This window comes from Eurypyga helias, unplaced genomic scaffold (assembly GCF_000690775.1).
Source record: "Eurypyga helias isolate BGI_N326 unplaced genomic scaffold, ASM69077v1 scaffold17086, whole genome shotgun sequence".
Taxonomy (NCBI): domain Eukaryota; kingdom Metazoa; phylum Chordata; class Aves; order Eurypygiformes; family Eurypygidae; genus Eurypyga; species Eurypyga helias.
The window spans coordinates 2,107-3,899 of record NW_010258770.1 but is presented as its reverse complement, the minus strand read 5'-3'; the positions used below and the strand labels follow the sequence as shown (position 1 = coordinate 3,899).

General features: G+C 32.5%; 1 protein-coding gene across 1 annotated transcript in view; it reads right to left on the bottom strand.

Annotated features, from left to right (window-relative positions):
* LOC104511752 (chromodomain-helicase-DNA-binding protein 1) overlaps positions 1 to 1,793 on the bottom strand; it is a gene marked incomplete at both ends in the record, with an annotated part of 7,947 nt that overhangs the window by 5,197 nt on the left and 957 nt on the right. Inside the window, 3 exons of the mRNA XM_010154487.1 lie at positions 224 to 313; positions 927 to 1,143; positions 1,226 to 1,353. Coding sequence (XP_010152789.1) covers positions 224 to 313; positions 927 to 1,143; positions 1,226 to 1,353 — 435 coding nt within the window. The remainder of the gene's footprint in view (positions 1 to 223; positions 314 to 926; positions 1,144 to 1,225; positions 1,354 to 1,793) is intronic.

The following is a 1,793-nucleotide window of genomic DNA, read 5'->3' as shown; positions in this document are numbered from 1 at the left end:
GGGGGGGGGGGGGGGGGGGGGTGGTAAGGGAGGGGGCAGAAAGCCTCACCACACATACATAAAATCTAAAAGTGCTTAAAGAAAACTTCAGTCATACTTCCAAGAGTAAAGCTGTCATACTCCCCATCCATTTAATGGCCCAAAACACAAATATGTGCCAACTCTAAAGGAGTTTTACATTCTACAAATGGTTTTATCTCCCTGAAGAAGTAAGTGTCATTACCTTATCCTTGAGTAAAATTTCATAAGTTGTTAGAAGTATATTAAATTTTAATCGCTTGGTCTGTGGATGCATCCATTCATGAGTTCTTATCTACAAGAAAAATAAAGTGAACTATAGGATAGAGAAAAATGGTCTTATTGATCGGGATGAATTCAGGTACTATAGCAATATAGATATTAAGCGACATACAAGAATCTGATCACAAAAAAGGAATGTAACATGTGAAGCACTTTTTTTTTAAAGTTATTAAACATTGGTGGTGGAGGGTGTTTGCTTTTTTTTTTTGGTTGATTTTTGTGGATTGTTTTTGCATCTGTGTGTGGGTTTTGTTTTTTAGTGTGAGGGTTTTTTAACTTTAATGGAGAAGGTTACTTACATTCTTCCTTTCAGAAAACAAATTAAGATTTTGTTTGTATCGCTTAAATATTTATTCTATGCACCTAAATAATCAAATGACAAAAGACAATTTAATTTCAAATGCAAGGTTGCATTTTTAATCCTTTTTATTATTAAGCAGGAATAAAAAAAAAGTCTTTCACATACATTTATATTGTGCTTTTAATTTGAATTTTAAACACAGAAAATGTTTCAAATAAGTATTTTCTTATTCCTAATCAAAATATTGGAGATGATCATAAGACAGGAACATGAAATGAATCTTATTTACCACTTATATTTTTCAATGATACAAAGAAATACTCACCATATTTCTGCTAGTTATATCTCCTAAGTAAACCACAGCATTCATCTGAGGAGCCCAAGTTTGAATCTCTCTTTGCCAAGATGTCAAGGTAGAAAGTGGCACGACTAGCAAGAAAGGCCCATACAGTTGATGTTCGTGAAACAGGTAGTTCAGAAAAGAAATTGTTTGTATTGTTTTACCCAGACCCATTTCATCTGCAAGAATACAACTATTCCCTCTAAAAAAAGCAAACAAACAAACAAACAATTATAAATGTTTTCAAATTAAAACCAGCAAGACTAATTTAAGACTATACTTACTTGCACCACGAGTGAGCAAGCCAGTTCAGTCCATTTAACTGATAATCTCTTAACTCTAAACTCTCATGTCCTCCAATATAAGATGGTTGCTTCTTTAGTGCAACAAACCTCGGCCTCTGTTTTAGAATCTGTAAAAAGCAGATTGAGCATCAGTCCCACTACTAAGTGAAGTTACCAAAATATCTTCTTATAAAACCAAATTAGCAGTAGGAATCTGGTCACCAAGTCTAGTCTTTATTCATCACAGACAACTAGGCCACATAACAATATCAACCCATTTGCAAGCTAAAATTAGTTTGACTAAATTCCACACAGAAGTGACATGAATTCATTCACAAAGGTTACTTTTAAAACAAATTGAAGTACTAAATAATTCCATCTTTGAATGGCAATAAAATAAGTAGAGAACAAATATCTACAAAAGGCTATTCTCAATAGTGATGCTTGCTACATATATAAATATAGCTATCATTATTACTGTTCTGGACAACATTAAAAAAATATTTCATAATATGCATCTTATTTTTGGATGCGTAAAATACATCAACTATTCTCTTTTATCACAACT